Source organism: Myiozetetes cayanensis, unplaced genomic scaffold (genome assembly GCF_022539395.1).
Source record: "Myiozetetes cayanensis isolate MyiCay16 unplaced genomic scaffold, myiCay2020 scf15, whole genome shotgun sequence".
NCBI classification, from domain to species: domain Eukaryota; kingdom Metazoa; phylum Chordata; class Aves; order Passeriformes; family Tyrannidae; genus Myiozetetes; species Myiozetetes cayanensis.
In genome coordinates this window covers 15,570,683-15,588,786 of record NW_026087159.1, presented here as the reverse complement: position 1 = coordinate 15,588,786, position 18,104 = coordinate 15,570,683, and the positions used below count along the sequence as shown (strand labels likewise).

The window sequence follows — 18,104 nt, the reverse complement described above, 5'->3', positions numbered from 1 at the left end:
GAGGCAGGCAGGGGCTGTGGCCAGGGGTCCCCAAGGACCCGGGGGTGAAGGCTCCTCCAGTGTGGTTCCCGTGGAGAGCTGGTCCTCCCACTCTGTTTCCTGCTTTCCCAGTGGAAGAAGCCCGAGCAGAAGGCTCCAGGATCAGGTCAGCCCAGCTCCAGTGAAGACAAGGGATCCAGGAGGCACTCAATGGATTCCCAAAGCGCCTGTGCCACTCGCTCAGGGTGAGTGGTGGTGACACCCCCAATCCTCAGCTGCCGATGGAATCCAGCGTCAGCAAACCCACAGGAACACAGGAGGAAAAGGTTAAATCCACAGGCACAGCAGCAGCTGCAGGAGAGGTGGGAGAGCCCTGAGCTGGAGAGAGGCAGCTGCAGGGCGGTAGCAGGAGGCAGAGCTGTGACACCACGAAGGAACCAGGCAGGGAGCTGGGAATACCCAGGCAATAGGAAATGGCAGAACTCAAACAACACTGTCAGCTCCACTCACCACAGGAGCAAGGCTCCATCCACACCCAGCGACACCGAGTGTACAGGAGCATTTTCCAGCCCTATTCCACTCTGGAGGGATTCACAGGTTGGCTGTAGGGCTGGGAGAGCAAAATTACCCTCTGTCCAGGTGACTTCCAGTGAGAGCAAGGCCTCTCCCAGCCCCCAGAGCCATCAGATGCCTTTCCCTAACGGAGCATTAAGCCCCGGCTGGTGAGTGATGAGGATTTACCAATGATACCATTAACCATGTAATTGCTTGTCAATTTAGAGGAGATGGTCAGCCACCATGGAAGCACAGGCAGGACCTCCACTGCTGGCATTCCTCACACCGAGTCCAGCCTCGTGACGCACACCAGGAGCCAGGACAGATGACTGAGAGCCCCCACAACCCCTTGGTCCCATCTCCAAGCAGACTGTCCCATCTCACTGCTTCCCTACACCAGCACGCAGTGTCACCAGAGCTTTTCTTCCTCCCCTAAAAATATTTCAAAGGAGAACTCGGGTTTTGGCAGATGGGAGATGCTGGAAGTAATACCTGGCAGGAGATGAAGGCAAGGGTCTCTTAAATGGTCAGTCTTGGACAGAGCGAGATGTTTGGTTTCTCTCCTGGATTCCCTCTAGCTGGGCTGCGTTATGATTTGGGCCCCAAAGCACAATTAATGTGCTGAGACTGTAGCAAATCCAAGTCTCTCTCCTTTTATTGCTCTTAATCACTCTTCCATCTGTGCACCACAGCCCTGCTCCAGCCCCAGCCAGGCACGGCGTGGCCGCAGCCCGGACACCTCCCCCAAGCCCCCCTCATCCCCAGCCCTGCACAAGGTTCGTGTTTCCATCACTTTAGGCGAGGTGGTTGCATCCCACCGGCACCCACCGGTGCCCCACAGCCTGACCCTGATCCCAACAGAGCTGAGAGACCAATCCTGGCAAGGGGCAGCCGGTGCAGAGCAGCCTTGGCTCAGCCAGGACACTCTTGCCAGGCTGAAAGCCCCTCCTGGCACAGGTGAAGGCCCTATGGGTCACACTGGAGATGTGCCTCACACATCTACAATGTGCTCGGACAGCGCCACAGATCCTTGCAGGAATCCACAAACAGACTCTACTTAAAATAGAAATCTAGTTCCTGCCACCTCCCCTCTCCTCCAGGTCCTTCAAGTGGTTTTATGGCCCTTGGTGCTGACACAGAGATGCTGCACTGCTGCCCAATCCATCATGGGCACTGAGCTCCCTCCTCCCCCATCCCAGCCAGGGCTGGCACCCCAGGGGACACGGAGCCACTTCCAGGTCACTGAGCAGAGGCACCCGCCTGCTCCACTGCACACAACTGCCCGGGGCCTCCAGAGAGCTCAGCTCTGTTACAGCCCCTTCTCCTCCTCCTCCTCCTCCTCCTCCTCCTCTTCCTCCCTGGCAGCAGGGACACACAGCCCCCACTCACTGCATCACGTTATTGTTAATATCAAGATCACTATCACTGCTACTTCCTCACTGTCAATGGGGAGTTGAGCTCCCCATTTCACACACATCCCCCCACCCCGCACACATCCCCCCACCCCGCACACATCCCCCCACCCTGCACACATCCCCCCACCCTGCACACAGCTCCCCAGCCCCTTCCATGAGCTCCAGCACTCTGGCTGGGGTGGCTGCCAGGCCTGGGGCAGGGGCTGTGCGGGGGGAGCCCCCCACGCTGTCACGCTGCCAGCGGGGCCGGCAGCAGCTTTCCAGCCTTCCAGCCTTGCCGAGGCAGCTGTGCCGGGAAGGGGCCCTCCGGCCCCCAAACGTGTGTTTGAGCCAGCCCGGCCCTGTCCCGTCCCCGCTCGGCACAGGAGGTGCAAGGCTTGGGTTTCACACACCCTCCTGCCAGCTCCAGAGCTGCTCCAGAGCTGCTCCGGCCACCCAGTCCATGGAAAGAGGAGGTTGCTCCTCTAGCACTGCTGACCCCAGGTGTGCCCCCACTGCTCACCACCCTGGCATCAGGGGCACTGCCAGGCCCACTGCCATGGAGCCAACTGGGATCGTTCTGTCCCTCCCCACCATCCCTGCAGTCACTCTGCAGACAGCCCTGGAGCCCTGGGGATCCAGACATCCCAGCCCGCACTCCTGGCTCCAGCAAACACAGTGGGAAAATCCCCAGTTCAAATGCGCTGCTGGAAACAGAAATGAAAACCATTGCAGAGAGTCTGGCTGGGCCAGCACCCCCAAAATCAAATTGCAAAGTTTGATTAGCTCCATCCTTTATAGGGATTGGAGGGACACACGCACAGCGCAGGGCTGGCAGTGCCAGCCAGCGACAGGGGGAAGAAGGGAGGAGAACACACACCACACTCATCCTCACCTGCTGCAGCCCCACTATCTCACATGCTTTCCTGGGGCAAAGGGAGAACAACAGCAAGCACTGAAGTATCCCATGGAAAAAGACACTTTAACACAAGTAACACTGAAGTGAAAAGCTAATTTCCCATTAAATCAGCTTTCCGGTGGAAAATTATAACCAACCCCTAATTAGTATCATAATTAAGAGTCACTGTTATATTGCAGGGAACCTCATCCAGGCCAGAAAGCACATCTTGGCTGCAAGACCACAGATTGCTGATTCGCTCACAAGCCCTTTAGCAGCAGCACTGCAAGATGTCCATGTGGATGAGCCGTGGAAGCTTCACACACTTCTGTCCTGCTCCCTGCCCAGCACAGGGGGAACACGGCACTAAATACACCCTTTGTCTTCAGGTCTATCCACAAGAGGAAGATGATTTGTGCAGTCTCTGTGGCCGCCCCAAGCAACTGTTTACAGGTTGGGAAGAAAGTGCCACGTAATTCCCCACCTGATGCTCTGCCAGAGTCATTTGAGGGCCCCGCTGGGAGCAGGAGGGGAGGAAAGCGCTTATTGCCTTTTAACAGGGTGTAAATCTCTCCTGTTAGGTAGGAAAACATCTGCAAGATGACTCAGAAATCCCTTGGGAAGGGGATGAGAGGGACAGTGCCATCCCCACACAGAGCCAACACTGCCCCCCGGGACCACTAAAGGCTCCATCCTCGCTCCAGTGGCTCAGGGAAAACTCCAGGTTATCAGGGATGGAGAGGCTGATTCATGTGCAAATGTTCTGGAAGCTCCAGCTGCCTGGAGAGCCCGGGAGCCGAGGAGGTGCCCTGCAGCAGGCAGGGACAGGAGCTCCGAGAGGAAACCCTACTGTAATTAAAGGTAAACTTTGCATAAGCACCAGGAACCTGCTGGAAGTGGGGAGGTGACATGGGTGCAACTCCTGGCCGAGATGCAAATAATCCCACGGCTGGGAGAGGAGCCAGCCCAGACACTGCTGCTGCTGTAGCCATGCACCCACAGGAGCCCAGCTCGGAGCAGATCACCCTTGGCTCCCTGAGCTTCACCCCACAAGAGCTGGAGCAGCAGCCCACTGATCCACTGCTCCCAGGGAGCACACGTGGCAGGACCCCAGGAGCTGGTCTCAGCCCTCTGCTCCAGGACACCAGCACAGCACTGAATGCTCTCCAGCAACACCCTGAGCTGCAGAATCTGGAGATTTCCAATATATGCCAAATAAGCCCCTGGTTATCCAGACAAGGACTTGCCTCCTCGCTGAGTAATGGTGGAGGAAGGGGCCTCTCTGCCCCCCAACATAGGGAAGATCTCACTGCAGAGGGGGGAGCAGACACCCCCAGTCCTGCTGCTCCCACAGCCGCCTCTCCACGAGCTGTGTAACCCCTGCTCTGCACTGCCAGGGGAGATCAAAGAGCACACTCATTACACAGCAGCAGCAAAACCAGCACTCCCAGGGCACAGAGACTTGGAATGGAGAGTGACACCAATCCACCCTGGAAAGGTGAGATGTCAGAGGTGCCTCACGCTGCCTGGGCAGCCCTGCCAGCATGGCCGCTCTTGTCCACAGGTGGACAAACACAGATCCTCAGAGATTAGGCAAGGAAAAGGACCCAGCACACACTGTCAGGGACCCTTCCACACCAGGTCAGAGCTGCAGTGGTCCCTACAAGCCTCTGCCCCACACCTCGGCAGCTACAGGAGCAGCAGAGTGCAATGGGGATCCCAGGGGAAAAGCCCAGGGAGAGGGTCTGGATGAAGAAGTGGTTATTTTAAAAAATATGCCAAGGAAGTAGCTGCCTGCACTTATCCATGCACAGATCTCCTGGATGCACCAGTATGCCAGAATTTGTTTCAATTCCTTGTCGAGCTGACGGCTGCTTCTGTCTTGAGAGTCTCTTAATTAAAGTTTAATCCAAAAGGAGCCACATTATCTCTCTTCCAGTGCCACGGAGGAAGCTCTCAGAAGTGACCATTGCTGAAGAGCCAGATCCACCAAGGTCTGTGCAGCTGCAGCTCCAGGAGGTGCCCTGGGATCTCCATGTCCTCCTGCTGCAGATGTGCTGGGGGAGCAGGGGTTGCAAGGGGAGGATGAGGAAGGGGAAGAGAGGATGCACCACAAACACTAAGGGGCTACTTCGGTGTGGGCCCCCACCACAGCTGCCGAGAGAGCACTTCTGGGGGGACAGGCAGATTCCAGTGTCCTACAAGTGGGGGCAGAGCAGGATCAGGCAGGTGATGCAGGGGGAGATGTCACTTCTTCACTGCCATCACCCCTGCATGTCACTTCTGCTCATCACCTCTGTTTTCAGGAGCACTGAGGAGTTAAACACGTTTTATTTTCTACTAATGGGTCGTGACAGTGCCAAAGAGAGCTCTTGGAAATTGTTTCTCATGGGGAACAGCATCCTGGGATGCAGGGAGCCCAATTTCCTGGACAGACACAACCCAGTGCCCATCTCCAGAGCCCTTGGCTGTGCCAGGGCTGTGGGCAGGGCCAGGCTGCCCAGCAGCCAGGGAGTTAAGCAGGCACCAGGACCCCGGCCGGGTGTTTGTGGCAGGCAGGGCCCCCCGGCCCCAGAGCAGATCAAAGCACAGGGAATTTACCTCCCGGCCGGGTGCAGGACACCGGCCCTTTTGGAGGGGGCTTTTCATCCCTATTAGGGCCATGAAAGGCTGAGCCATGAGATCAGCTGCCAGGGGCTGTCCGGGGACAGTGCTGAGCCGAAAAGGTCAGGAGGGAGGAGGAGAAGAGAAAAGAGGCAGAGGCTTAAGGGACAGGGCTCAACAAAATCGCATTTACTGTGGTCACGGTCTTCAGACAAGGCTCCAAGACAAGGAACCGCGTGCTGTCTAAGGGCCATTATTTGGGTTTGACATGTCCAGTGCCTGGCTTTGAAGTAGGGAGTGGGACACGTCAGAGATCCACCGGCTCCCACGCGGCATCTCCCACAGGAGAGGGTCCCACCCACCCTCTGCCATCAGCTCCCAGCGGGACAGGGATAGAGAGCAAAGCCCCAAGATCAGATGGATGCCACCAGGCTTTGCTTGGCCCAGGTATGGGACAGGTATGGTCGAGGACTTGGCACCCGTGTGGGGGAAGAATGAGGAAACCGGTTAATTGGGTTTTATCAGCAGAAGTTCACAGCTCCCATCACGGCATCAAACGGCACTCGGGCTTTCAACTCATCTCCACCAAACAGGTTGTGGGATGGAAGATGAGGAGCACATGAAAGTGGTCACATTCAAATGCAATCAGCAAAGAGCTGGCGGGCTGACAACCCCCCCGGCACAGCCCCCATCCCAAGGAACCAGGGAGGAAATTATCAAATCCCAGGAAGGAGCTCCAGCGGCCCCGCAGACACACGCTGGCACCGGCTAAAGGCTTCCCAAACAAACGGAAGCTGGAGGAGCACAGCCAGAAAGGCAAGTATGGCAACGTGTCCCACAAAATTCCAAGGGAGGAAGGACGCTCCTGGCAGCTGGAGTCCATAGGTGACCCCTTTCTCCGCACTGAAAATGCTGACGTAGCACGGCCCAGGGACGAAGCCGCGTTGCAGCGACAGCGCTGGTTTACAGCAAATAACTCTTGCCAGGTTAAGACTAATTGCATCTAAAAACAGAAATGCAAGACAAGGGGTTTAACGCAACACTCGGTAATACATCCGCTCCCGCCGGATCCCGCTGCCAAAAAGCGTTAGATTGGATTACGGACGTTATTACATCAGAAATGGATTGAAGGGCTTAAAGACTCACAATAAACAGCAAAGGCGTTGGATTTATGGGGAAACATCTACCAGGGCCTCGCTTTTACTTCAGCATTGTCATCAAACAAAGCTTTTGTGCTTTAAAGAGGCTCAGGGGAGAGGAGACACTGCGGCCGTGCCCAGGGGCTGGCCAGAGGGACAGGTGAGAGATCCCACCTGGAACAACACCTTGGCACTGCCCACCACAACTGCAAACAGCTGCCTGGAGAGCACCGAAAGGCTGAGCTGGGGGTCTCCATTGTCCCACCCCTCACTGAACACAGAAGGGGCTTCCAGGAGTACCAACAACCCCTAAACCAAACAGAGAACGAACTGTGGAACCATATCTGAGGATGGAGCAAGTGCAAGACTGAAGAATGAACCACCCAAGCAGGACCCTGCCAGAGCATGGCAGCACCAGCACAGCTGGGCACCACCAACACACATCTCAGAGACCTGACTGAGCTGAAGATCATGGAATCATGAAATGGTTTGCATTGGAAGAGACCTTAAAGATCATTCTGCTCCATCCCCCTACCCAAGGGCAGGGACACCTCCCACTACAGGGGTTGCTCCAAGCCCCGCCCAACCTGGCCTTGGACACTTCCAGGATAGGGCATTCCAGGGATGGGCTAGGTGACCTTTAAAAGTTCCTTCCAAACCAAACTATTCTTTGATTCTCTGATCCAGAGCTCCGACATGGCAGGGAGCTCCTCCTCACACCGCCCTGCTGCCAGGACATGGGGATTAATGGATCTCTATCCAGGCACCTCATTACCAGAGATAGTGAAACTGGAGCAAGTTCAAAGAGGAGCAGCAAACGCAATTAGGAGCTGGAATGAATTAGGAGGGGAGGTGGAGGGAGCCCAACCTGCAGGGCTGGCTGAGCCCTGGCGGGGCCAGAGCTGCCCACGAGCATCCCAGGAGCACAGGCCCCAGGGAGAGGGGAGGCCACTCCAGTGGGACAGGGACTGCCAAGGAAACAGAGAAAATCACCAGAAATCCACAAAACCAAGGCTGAGGAGAAAGGTTGGTATGGCCACACTCTCACACCTGCGGCAGGGGACCTGTAGGCCCAAAGCAGGGCCCCCACCTCACCTCTGGACAGTATCTTCCCAGAAAAGTCCTCAGTTTTCCCTTTCCTGTGTCCTTTTGCTCCTGCCAGCCCCAAACACAATCAAATGGATAATTTTGAAACACTGGGATATATTCTTCCCTCCCATTTCAGCCATTCACAAGCCACCAGCCTCTCCACCAGCTCTGCAGGGACAGAGGGCGGAGGAAACACGTGCCTGCTGATGAGCCAGAAGCATCTTCCTCCTTGATGAGGATGCTGTGAATGATTCAAGCCTCACTGCTGGCCAGAAGAACCTGCATCCACATACCAGTCTGCAAGCACAAACCACCCCGGAGTCCCCACGGATGCTCCCAGCAGCCTGCCCATGGCTTTGTGTTTGGCCCAGGAACAACCAAAAAGACTTTCCTTTGGGGAAAAAAGCAAGAATTCCTTCCTGTTGGGCCTCACCTTCCTACCTCCCACACAGCACAGCAGGCGGAATCACCCAGAGAGCCATCAGCACGCGCTTCCCCCTGTCTGCCCCTGGCGCAAGATGGTCTTGTAGGGAGGGGACAGGATGTCAGGGACAGGGAATCCCACCCAGGCACCAAAGGCAGTCAGGGAAGCACCTGGGAGACCGGGGATGGAAGAAATCACAGCCTGCCATGGAGAAGAACACCCAGTTCCCAAACTCCCAGGTCCTCTGCCCTCTCAGCACCCCACCCTGGGGATGGTGCCTACATCCTGCTGGAGCCTCGTGCTCCCCCTGAGCCTCTGCATCCACCACGGACCTGCAGGCAGGAGATGCCACATCTTGTTCTTTATGGAAAGGCTTAGGAATAAGCATCATCCTCCCCTGTCCAGCCTCTGGAGTAAAGATGCTTTCAAGGAAAGCCTGGAGCTGGCGTGGAGGGGGCCAGTGCGAGGCTCCAGAGAGGACTGGGACAGGGGACTTTCAAAAGCCTTTTCATTGCTAAGCTGAGGGCTGGGGCCGTGTCCCTCCGTGATAAAAGTGTCCCTAAACAAGGCTTGGCATATCCAAAGCGAGGGCGAGGAGCAGCCCTGAATGGGAGGGACCCCGGGAAGCCCCCGGCTCCAGTGGGCAGGTTTTCCAGCGGCACACGTCCCGCTCCCTCGGCTTCAGCGGCGCTTCCCCGGCTTAGAAATGAAAAGGAAGGAAAAAAACCCTTTGTGTGGCCAGGCAAAGCTTGGGGAGAGGGAGGGGGGAAAAATGGGGGACAAAAAAAAGACAACACGTGGGTGGTCTGCTCGGGAGACTTTTGACTTTGTTTTTTTGGCTATTTTATTTCTTGGCAGAAAGAACTCCTGGGGCTGCTCGGCAGAGGGTATGGCCAGATCACAGGAGCATCCTCGGCCCACCCAGGGGCCAAAGTTCAGCTGGCAGCTCCCGGCTCCAAGGGGTTTCGCATCAAAGCATGGAGGAGTCAAGAGAAATTAAAGTCAGAAACGGTCCAAGGGAGGGGCAGAGGGCAGTGCCAGCCCCCTGAGGGGACAGGGGGCACCCCACAGGGATGCCCCGAGCACCCCGCTCGCTGCTTCCCTAGACAGCCTGAAACTGGGAAATAGAGGATAAATAGGATTTTATATTAAAAAGACGAGCTTGAAAGGCTCAGCCAAACATCGGACAGGACGCACAGCCGGGATTTTGTAAACTGCTACGGCGGCTTTCCAAAATCCGGGCAGTGCATCCCGTCGGATCACAGCGAGCCGGAGCCGGTCACCTGCAGTGCCCCAGGTGTGCCGGCAGCGTTGGAGGGGAGCTGGCACCGACTCAAAGCCACGGGGGCCCTTGGGGAGCCACGTTTGGAGTTGGCAACGTGCTGTCAGCTGCTTGTGAAAATGCCTCCGAAAGCTCCAGGAGGTTGATTTTCACTTGAGTTTTTGTGTGAAATGCAAAACAGCTCCTTAAAATTTGGCTAATTCAGAGCTGGTAAATCCCTCTGCCCCCACCTTCCTGGACCTGGATGACATATGAGGGATCCCATGTTTCTTCCCATTGCTTTGCTCCACTTCTGAGCTTGTTTTGGGGAACATTTTTGTCTCTGAGGGCTCTTTACAGCCTGAGGGTCCCATGGGATGTAGCTCAGAGGACCCCTTCTTTCAGCCCTTGTTAGTTTGATGACCGTATCAGTGCTTGAACTTGACCCCCAAACACAGAGGAGTCACTGACCAAGTGCTTCAAGATGTTTGCCTGACCTAAGGCTGTGATTTTGGCCCCTCTTCCCCCTCTTTTCCCACCATGGGCAAAGCCTGTGTTGAATCAAGCCTTTCATCAGCTGAGGGACCACGAAGGGCTGAACTTTGGCATCCCAGGGTCATCAGGCTGGTGCAAAATACAGGAAGGAGATGGGAGTCTGCATGGGAGTTGTACCAGTGCTTTTGGCATCCCAAAACCAGACTGGAAACATCCTGCATCCCTGACAGCCGCAAAGCTGGTGTTCCCTGAGTGACACGGGGCAGATGTCCCCAGAGCTGCACCGGGACAGTGACCATCGCTCCAGGACAGTCCGGCCTGGCAGTGACTCAGCCCACGGTCGCTGCCAGCACCGCGTCGTGCCAAGCCGGCTCAGCGGGTTGCTGTGCCAGGTCCTGCTGCTGTCACCTCTCCTGTTAGCAAAACTTTCCTGTCTGACCATCCAGAAGCCACTCTGGCATCTCCATGGCCACGCAGAGAGCAGAACCCCCTGTGAGTCCCATCATTCCCGACGCACTCAGCCACACGCCAGGAAGCACTAGGAAAAATTTCCCAGGATGGAACCGAGGGGGGCTCAGGGCTGACCTGCCAAAGGTGGGCCTGGCTGCTTCCTCTGCCTCAGGTTTGTTCCCAATTATTCTGCAGCACAACTCCAGCCCCGGTGGGCTGGCTGGGATGTCCACACCAGCAGCCTCACTGTGGCACCGCGCCTCGGCAGAGTCCCTCCTGCCCTCAGCTCTGCCACGGCATCGCCGCCCCCTCCCACAGATTCCAGGCTAAAAATACCCTGTTTACAGAGGGGAACACGGCGGCTCCCCAGCCAGCGCTCGCCTCCCACGCGGGCGGCTGACCCCTGTGCCGGCCGCTCGCTGGCGAGGGATGATGGCGAGGGAGCCGAGCCACGGCCACCGTGCCCTTTGCAGGGGCTGCGCCGCCGGCACGCATGGTGCACAGAGCCAGGCGGGAACAGCCAGGCTGAGCGGGAGGGGAGGGCAGGAGGAGCGAGCTGGCAGCACTGCCCGGACACGGCCGAGCTCCCCAGTGTCCTCCTCCATCCACACCACAGCCAGCACAGGCAGAGACACCCCTGTGCAATGGTCCCCTGCACAAACAACAGGCACCAAGAGAATTCCAACCTCCTTCACTCTCCCCTCCATAAAAAGCACTAAGACACAAAAGGGACAGGCCAACGTGCAGAATCCTACAGCCATTTGGATCACAGCACACACTGCACATCACTGGCACTTCCCGCTGCCGGAGCTGCTCTTGGAAGCAGCACCCATGGACAAGGACAAGCCTCTCCTTGGACACCATTCCTCCTTCTCCCAAACCCCAAAGCAAAGTCCTGCAAATGACCTGCAACACCTCCAGCAAAGATGGCAGCAAAAAATAAGCTCCAGGCATGACAGTGCTCTGGACACACAGAGCCAACCCCGTCTGGGGTCATGTTCCTGCTCCTGGCCATCAGCAGGGCAGGGACAGCAGAGCAGCCAGACACGGACCGGTGGCCCCGCTCAGCCAGTGGCACATTCCTCCCCCTGCTCCCATCCAGCAGGCCAGCGGGACATATTTTCCGTACGTGTCAGCTCTTTGCACTGGCCAAGTCCCACACGAGTGCCTGGCGACACTGTCCAGGCGCCCGCAGCCCTCCCGAGCCAGGGCCAGCGGCGAGGAGGAGGAGGGCGACTCACATGTGATGAAGTAATCCTGCTGCCGCTTGAACTCCAGGCCCATGTAGTTGGGGCTGAACTCCTGGAACTTGATGGTGAAGCGGATCTCCTGCTCGGGCCGGTTGCACGTCACCAGCACGTTGGGGTCCATGACGGTGCTGCAGGCATCCGCCTGCTCCTTCCTCACCAGGTACAGCTTGTAGTATTCGTAAGGCTTGGACGGCTCCGCCTTGGGGCAGATAATGTCCAGTTTATCCCCAATCTCCGGGTAGATGACCAGCCCCTTCCCAGTCATGAACCTGAAAGAGAGGAGGGCGAGAGGTTACCACGTGCTGGAGCAAGAGCCACACCAGCCCATCCCATCCCATCCCATCTCACTCACAACATTTATTTTGTGCTTCAACTCTGCTGCTTCCCCTCTGCAAGATGGTTTTTGACACCAGAATTGAGTTCTCCTCTTCCCTCCCCGTCCCAGCACATGACAGAGCCAGCGTGGGCTCCCTCCAACAAAACCAGGGCTGGCTGGGGTCAGTCCCACTTGCCAGCCCCGACAAGGGCGGGCACCCTTCCCAGCCCCAAGCCTGGCATCCAACAGCAATGGAGTCTTCCCACAAAGGGCTGAGGAGCAGGCGGGCTGGAGACGCCGTGGCTCTGCCCGACGGCCAGGCAAGGAGCTTCCTGCAGGGACAGGCAATAATTAGGCACAGGGAGAAGTCCTGACAATGGGGCGCAGGGAGGGATCCCTTCCACGCCCCGGCTCCCCAAGGAATTCCTGTCCTTAAATGGAAGGGAGGGAAGCATCCTGCAGGACAACTTCTGCCTCACCAGGCTCAACGGCGTGCCCAGGAGCGTGGGAGGACCGGATGGAGAGGAGCAAGGAGGGAGGAAAGCTATTCGGGGCTGGAAGGCAGGGCATTGGGAAGGGAAGGAAGGCAAGATGCTGATAATTAGCATTCGGATCTCGTTATGGTGGGGCAAGGCTCTGATTAGGTTTTTCCAGCATGAAGGAGAGGATTAGGGCAGCAAGGAGTGAAGCAGCAGATCATCTACTTTGATGTAGGCAACAAGCGTTCCTGATGGGAGATAAGGTGGGAATGGATGTTCCTGCAGAGTTATCTCTGCTGCAACTCCCTCATGTAATCTGGGTATGGCAAAAAACAAAGCAAGTGTTTTGGCTGCACGGTCACGCTTCCCCTTCTGCTCTCAGACACAGCCCATCCTTGTCCCAGTCCATCCTGGCGGTCAGATGGGGTCTGGGACACCTTCTGCCCCCAGCCAGCTGCTCCAGTTGAGCTGCAGGCTCCATAGAAGGAAGATCAAACACACAAGACCAACCTGCTCCGTGGCTCCGGTACAAGTTTTAGCAAGAAGCCACGGAGCTGGAACCAGCACCAGGCCTCTGGCTGCAGGAACCCAGCACATCCACATGCCGGGCTGGGAGCTGGCAGGCAGAGCCGGAGCCCACGCACCCCCCAGTGCCCTTGGCACAGGCTCTGGACTCGGTGCCAGCTGTAGCAGCGGGACAGACACACCGACATCATGTGCACCTGGATGCCAGATGAGACGGGCAGCCCGGGCACCCGCCCTTTCCCAGCCCAGGACAGTTGGCACAGGGATGGTGGGTACAGTCCCCTTCACAGAGCTGGATTCCCTGTGCGGCTGCAGCTCTGCCTCCACCACATCAGCTCCAGCAGTACCCACAGCAGCTCCACAATGGGGCATCAGGCACAGGGAGACTGTCGGGATCATCCCAAGCCTGGCACCGCCATTACAGCAGGGCTTTGGCCCCACCAAGTTTGGGAAGTGATTAAGGTTTGCACAAGCCATGATTCTGGCATAAGGTGACCACGAGAGAGTTGGGAACTCGACCCCTGAAGGGCTCCCAGGGATGCAGGTGGGATGCCGACCGCGGTGCCAGCACGGCACAGCCCGGCTCCATCCACGGCACTGCCGGCAGGTAAGCCAGGTTCGCTTCATGCTACCAAGTAGGTCACCTGGCCAGTGGCCAGCACGGCTTCCAAAGCCTTGGGAGCGATAAAGGCTTCCCCACCCACGGCCGGAGCCCTGACGCAAGGCCGGAGCGGGGCAGGAGCAGGGGAGCAGCCCCTGCCCCTCCCTCCCCGCCGCAGACACGCAGTGCAAGTGAACACTTGCACGCTCGCTCCGGGTTCCCACCCCGAGAGGCAGCTGGATCCCACACTCGTTTCTCCACGGCTGGGCTGAGTCAGAGGCTTCCTGGCACAGGACTCTGGAGTGACTCAAGCTCCCTCCTCCAGCCCCTGCCAGCTCCCTCCTGCCCAGAAGATGCCAAACAGGAAGCCACAAACAAGTCGAGCAGATGTCTTGCACCGCCGGAGCGGGAGGAGAAGGCTCCTATCCACCCTCATCTCCATACCAGGAGGACCTATTACACCTTCGTGGCCAAAACCTTGGCCAACACCTGCAAACCAACCGGTCCCCACGACACCAGCCTGTTGGGATGGAGCCAAGCAGATTTTTAACCAGGGGAGGGGCCATGAAGCAACCGAGGCAGCTGAGAACATCCCAGCACCACATCCTGCTGGCACCTCTTCACCTGAGGAACTCCAGGACCAGGGCCCACGTTTGGTTTATTTGCTTTAAGGATAAAACAACAAGGGGAATCCCTGCCATGAGTGCTCAGTCCCAGCTCCAGAAGCACACGGCTTTGGCCTGGAAATGAGCCCAGGAACATCTTCCAGATCTCCTACACCAAGCAAGACAGAGCCACCTCACCGTGCACGGGACTTCTGAGGTGCTCCCTCCAACTGCTTCTCCCTGCCAGCCACATTTCCCCCCAACACACGTTTCCCTTTGCCCTCCAATTTCCCTGTTTTTTCTCCTCTGTTTCCCCCTTAGTGTCCTCTCTCTTCTCCAAAAGCAGAGATGTTCCCAAAAAATTTTGCTCTGTCACAAGAACAGCTTGTAATGACCATCGTAGAGAAGACCAACAGCTCCCACCATGCAAGAGGCCAGTTCTCCAGGAAATTCTCCTTTAAAATACACAGTAAAAAGCCACATTTATCCCAAGAAAAAGAGAGGAAAAAATGAGAGTCCAAAAATTGTTGCGTGTTGCCTGAACACAAGACTTCAGCCAGTTCTGGGGACGAGGAAATTTAGTTCAGAGGAATGGCTGAAGACAAAAAGGAATTACACTCTTGACTTGTCTTCACAAGGACATGTCTTCAGATTTATCTTAACCGGGAGGAATGAACAGAGCAACTTCTAAATTAATAGGGAAATTCATCGTGCCCTCAGAGCACCCGCTGTAATGTTGGGGAGGGAGGGAGGGGGGAATCTGCTGTTCCTCCATAAAATACAGTTTGATTTCTCTGCTTTAAGGTAGAGAGGGAAAAATATAAGGAAAACTAAAATTTAACTCAACCTTAATGCTGAAAAACAGTTTCCACCCTGTATCACCCTCCTTTACCTTGCCCACTGCTCAGGAGGATGGTCCAGATTTATTCCTACCCCATCCCTGGAAGTGTTCAAGGCCAGGTTGGACAGGGCTTGGAGCAACCTGGGAGGCGCCACTGCCCATGGGGATCTTTAAGGTCCCTTCCAAGCCAAACCATTCTGGGAGTTTGTGATTGGCACCATCACCAGCTCACAGGTAACATCCTTCCTCCTGGAGTTCAAGGGCGTGGAAATGATTAACTACAGCCACTACAGTTTAAAACAAGTATTTTTTGCCAGCTGAGCAGGTGGGGAGCACTGGCCTCCTCTCCACTTATTGGCAGCTTCATCCCTTAAAGCCCCTGGAGGTGGTTTTTGGGTGGCACCCGTGGCTGCCCACCCGCAGAGCCGTGCTGGGACCATCCCAGCCATCCCAGCCAGGCATCCCCCCACCACCCCCGGCCCCCAGCTCCCAGCCCTGCAGGTTCCTGGGGACCGATCAGGTGGCGGCATCCAATTTCCTCATTGTTTCGGGAGGTGTTTTCTGATGGGAAAGGTGAAAAGGGTATTTGTGAGCCTTGTAAACCGATTCCTCCGAGTTGGGTAAACAACGGGAGCTCTGTTGGCAGCGGGATGTCGGGATGCTGGAGCAGAGAGATGGGATTAAAGGGCAGCCTCTCCCCTGCCCTGAGCTGAGGGGCTGCTGCTGGGGACCCCCAGCCCTTGCAGAGTTCCCCCCTCAGCAGCACAGAGGGCAACGCTCCCATCAGGGGTCCAAACAGTGGGATCCGATGGACTGAGCGGAGCCTACAGATGGGACCTGCTGGAAGAGCCATGGACTCAGCCAGTGCCCGTGGAGGCACCACCCTGACATCAGCGAGGGGGGTTGCTGGGAGAGGACACAAGTGTCCTGCAGACAAGTCATCTGGAACCTCAAAACCCAGCAGCCCTTCAGCTCGTCCTTAGGGGAGACCAGTAAATTGCTTAAAAACATATTGTTTAAAAATCAGGTTGACACACTTCCCAACCTCTCCTCTCCCCCTGATCCAGGCATTCCTTGCACCACGTCAACTACCAAATCTCCAGGGCAGCATCACCTTTCCGCACATCCACAGCACACGATGCCCCTCACCTGATTTCAGGCTCTGCAGCAACAGAACAACATTTACCAAGAACCTGCTCCTCGCAGAAGACGCTCTGAAGCCGATGCTGACATACATACAAGATGACATATGCTAAATGCTGTTTGCTTCAAAGAAATCCAAAAATAACTGTATCTTACATGCAGGACGTGTATGTCTGGCAGGGGAGGCTGACAGTGCCCAGCAGAGCGAGGCCTGCAGGAGCTCTGTGGTTTTCCTGGTGTCTGGGCAGCTGAAGACCCCGTGGGCCCAGCTCTCCACACCAACAGGTCCTTCCAGCCAGATCACAGCTCCCACGAGCCACTGCGGCTCACACCCACTGGGAAACACCTCACAGAAGGATGGGAAAGGGCCAGATGCAGTAAAAAAGACAAAATTCCCTGTACAAACTGGGTGTGTGCTCCTGAAAAACACTCCTGAACCCTGTGAGAGCTTTGCCGGTGCCCAGACACACACCAGGTTCAGTCCTGCCCCCTCTGCCTCGCTCTCCTGCACTTCCCTGGGACACAGCAGCCATGCCCAGGCACCAGGGACTCCCTGCCTGGACCCCTGGCTACCAGCCAGAAAAATCAGTTCTGTCCCCAGAGAAGTCCTGCAGACCCCAACATCACAGAGCTCCAGCCACTGGAGGGCCACTGCACAGCCCGTGCTCCCACCATCGCTCCAAAGCTCCCCTGCTGACACCCAGACTCCTCTGCCCTTGCCAGAGTCTGTATTGCCACCAAGAAAGAGACATGGAGGGGTTGGTAGCAAACACTGGGACGTCTCCTGGGTGGTACCATCACAGCTGGAGTCAAACAGCATCACTAGACAGGGACAAGTACACAGTCCCAGCTTGAGCCAAGAGTATCAGACACTCCATGTCACAGGGACAGGTTCTCAGGGTGATACCAGGAGATATCAGTGGGACACCACAGCCCCCCACCCAACTCACTTCACCTCTCCAGAGCTGAGGACAACCAAACCAGAGGAATTATACGCTAATCCCAACGGCCCACCTTATTCCAGTACACCAACAGCATCCACAGCCGCTTCCCAGAGTGGTGCCAGCACCCGGGGGCACAGGACCTATTCTCCTTTCTGACTCCCATTCAACTCTTGGGAACAAAGAAACCCCGTGGAAGGAAGTTAATTACAAGTGGAATGAAAAGGTTCCACACTCTCCTCTGCCTCCCTCTGTATCTGTCGCCTTCTGGCCCGTCCATCGCGCTCTCCGTCACCGTAAGAGGGTAAATTGGAGCACGCGAGCCCCCATGCTCTCAGATCCCACTTCTTTCATGTGCTCCTCTATTATTAGTCTCCTTTAGAAGAGCCTTCCATCTCTTTTCCCCCTGTTAATCTATGTATAATTATTTTCCTTGCCCTTGGCAGACCTCTGCTATTTCTGCTCTGTCCTTTGGAGCCGAGGTGGCCACACAGACCCAACAATTCCAGGTAATTCTAAAAGCAGTATCATATCTCCCCCACTCTTTTGGTCTCTGCTGCTCAGAGAGATATTTTTCACCTTCCAGCCCCCCCCAGTCTCCTCATTGTCCCCAGGAGGGGGAACAGCCTCTGCTGAGCCCCCACGGGCTGTCCTGTCCCGTCCCCCTCCCAGACACACTCTAAGGCCCTTTTTTTTTCTGCATCTCGGGTTTAATGAGGCCCATTCAACCCTCCCAAAGACAAAAGGCCCTTCTCGTTTCCAAACGGATTTACACGACGCATCAGTGAGGCATAAACGAGTCGCCATGGCAACACACACCGGCCCCCCCAGCACCGGGATGCCATTTTCCAACTCCACTGCTCCCCAAAACCCCTTTGTTGCTTTAATGCAGCTGGGAGGCTCCTCACCGGCTGGGAAAATCCCCCACCCACCCCAAAGTGACCCCCGGGGGCCAAGGATGACATTTTTGAGGTGAAGTTAAAAGATGTAGCCAGTGCAGACACCCCCGAGAGCTCCTGCCGTGACCGACTCCGGGTCACGGCCAAGCCAGGGTTTGGACTGAGCGGAAGGGACGGAAACACCAAGTGCAGGGGGAAATGAAACCACTGCCCAGA

General features: G+C 56.5%; 1 protein-coding gene across 1 annotated transcript in view; it reads right to left on the bottom strand.

The window, feature by feature from the left end:
* The window catches only part of EFNB1 (ephrin B1), a 49,820-nt gene that overhangs the window by 9,042 nt on the left and 22,674 nt on the right, over positions 1 to 18,104 (bottom strand). Inside the window, exon 2 of the mRNA XM_050310756.1 lies at positions 11,530 to 11,807. Within this exon, the coding sequence (XP_050166713.1) occupies positions 11,530 to 11,807 (278 nt within the window). The remainder of the gene's footprint in view (positions 1 to 11,529; positions 11,808 to 18,104) is intronic.